Below are 2565 nucleotides of genomic sequence, written 5' to 3' on the forward strand. Positions count from 1 at the left end.
AATCAATTTGTTATTATTTTTTTTGATCGGTGACTTTCACAGTTAAGTTATTTCATTGCGCGAATATGCCGCGCCCCACCACCCCACTCAGGCAAACTATGTTGACATGACCGGAATCCACGTTGGCATCCGAGTTTGGCTTGGCGATCCCGGTAAAACCCAGTTGGTTCACCCCGCCCGAAGGCACGACGGGTTTTAATGCTCTGGTAAAATCCAGTCGGATCAGGATTCGAACCCGGAACATCCGGGTCATCCATCATGTTCCTGGTCATTGGGGCAAGCCCCGCTAGTTAATTTGTTATTTTTTTAGAAAATAAAAATGTGGAATATTATTTTAATAGAATATATTCCCTATTAAACCAAGTCCACCGTAATTCTCTGCGTGACAATCCCTCCGTAACGCATTTTCTTCCCCTTTTCTCCAACCATTTCCTCTATAAATATCATTCAATATATATTATTTACGGTCACACACATTCATCTTCAAATTCTCCAAAATTATTATTATTATTATTATTATTATTATTATTATTATTATCAATGGGAAACTACACTTCCGCCTGCGACTGCAACTGCAACCTCATACTCTCTCCGAGAACCAAGAATACCAAACCCGCTCGAGTCGTTTTCCCCTCCGGCGAAATCCGCCAGTTTCCGGACTCCGCAAAGGCTGCCGAGATCATGATCGAGTATCCAACGTTCTTCCTGGTTAACTCTCAGTCGTTGTCCATCAACCGAAGGTTCTCGCCTCTCTCAGCCGATGAAGAACTGGAGTCCGGTAACATCTACATCATGTTTCCGATGCGGCGGCTGAATTCGATGGTGACACCGGCGGACATGACGGTGTTGTGGATGGCGGGTAATAAGCGGATGGTGTCGCCTGTGGAGGATAAGGTGGAGTTGCTGGATGCGGCGGTGGCGGAGTTTAGTCACCGGATGGTGGTTTGCAGGTCACGGAAGCCGTTGCTGGATACCATTGCGGAGGAGACGGTGTTTTGTAGATGACTTTGAAATTTTGATATTATGTTTTAAGTGGTTTCTTTATCTAGTGTTTTAAAAATGGAAGAATTTTTATAAATAAATTGTGTTGTTAGTTATTTGGATGGCAAATTTTCTTTTAACGATTTTGAAACTCTCTTTAATACCCGAATGACTCGTTTCTGACACATGAGACGAGATATCAAATTATTTATACTGATTTTGATGTTTCGGATCTGACTTACCAAGAACGCTATTAAGTAGGAAAATCACCGGTATTTAAAATCCTTTTGAAGTCTGGTTTTTCAAGATGAGGGCGAGAGTGAGTTTGAAATTTTGATATTATGTACTTTTACGTGAGTTCCTTTATAGTGTTTTAAAAATGGATAAACTTTTACAAATTGTGTTATTAATTATTTGGATGTCATAATAATTATTTATAATGGTGTTTGAAACTACCTTTAATACTCAAGTGGGTCGGTTTTGATACGTGATATAAATTGTACATACTTCTTTTGAAGTTGACGTCCAAAAAACACCATCAAATAGGAAACTCGCCACAATGATAAAACCCTTTTAAATCAGGTTTTTGTAGCCTTTTGAGTCAAGTTTTTCTAGATGGGAGAGTGAGTTTGAAATTTTGATATCATGTTTATATGGGTTTCTTATGTAATGTTTTAGAAAATGGAATTGTGTTATTAATTATTTGGATGACATGATTTTCATGGAATGGAAGAGGTTATGTGAAGAAGTATTTATAGAAATGAATTGAACGTAAAGATAATGACAGAATAGTAAGAAGTAAATGAATATATTGAATTGCAACAAAAAACTGAATTTGCAATTATGATTTAATGTGAGTTCAATAAAGAGAAAGTATCGAGTCAAGTTTTGTTTCTTTCTTCTTATCTCAGTTCTTTTAACTATCTAGTCATAAAAACGATAAATGTTTGATAGCGTCTATTTTTGTTTTGTTTTGAACAAATACCAATGAGGGGAATTGTATAGTGAGACTTCCATAATAATTAATAACGATAAATGTCTGGTCTCATCGCTGCGACCAGATTTAAAGGTTTGGGAATTCCTTGACCTTATTTCAGTTAATATATAATACAAAGAAACAACATAAATTAAGGAAAATTACAATACACAATATTTATTCAATTAATAGAGATGATTATTTGCCTTTATCTTTGCCTTTGGTTTCCAATGGTTTAAGAGAACGGTGATGTATTAACTCTTTAATTTTAGATTTAAAAAAGATCCTGACAAACATTTCATGAAAATACTGGTCACTTGAAGATTGGGAGGAATAAATTTGGTGTGTAATTTTCCGGCGAACATAAGTTTACATATAAAGTGATAGTTGATGTTAATGCGTTTTGCTCGTTGATGAGCAACCATATTTTTACTAAGAAGAGAGCACTAAAATTTTCACATGATAGATTGGGACGAGCAGATGGTAAGGCATGGAGATAATCACTGAAGAGGTATGTACCCGCCTCAACACCGAGCAAGGCGTGTCAACCCACAAGATAAACACATTATGAAGGCACAAAGCCAAAACCTATGCGCATGGCGCATACA

The 2565-nt window shown here is 36.7% G+C and overlaps 1 protein-coding gene across 1 annotated transcript; it reads left to right on the forward strand.

Moving 5' to 3' along the window:
- Positions 1-540: 540 nt before the first annotated feature.
- LOC143596685 (uncharacterized) lies at positions 541-1005 on the forward strand. The gene has a single exon (XM_077075391.1). The coding sequence runs from the start codon at positions 541-543 to the stop codon at positions 1003-1005; it is 465 nt and encodes a 154-aa protein (XP_076931506.1).
- Positions 1006-2565: the final 1560 nt, after the last annotated feature.

Source organism: Bidens hawaiensis, unplaced genomic scaffold (assembly GCF_021521415.1).
Source record: "Bidens hawaiensis isolate Kalapana, Puna unplaced genomic scaffold, B.hawaiensis_p1.1 tig00046843_1, whole genome shotgun sequence".
NCBI classification, from domain to species: Eukaryota; Viridiplantae; Streptophyta; class Magnoliopsida; order Asterales; family Asteraceae; genus Bidens; species Bidens hawaiensis.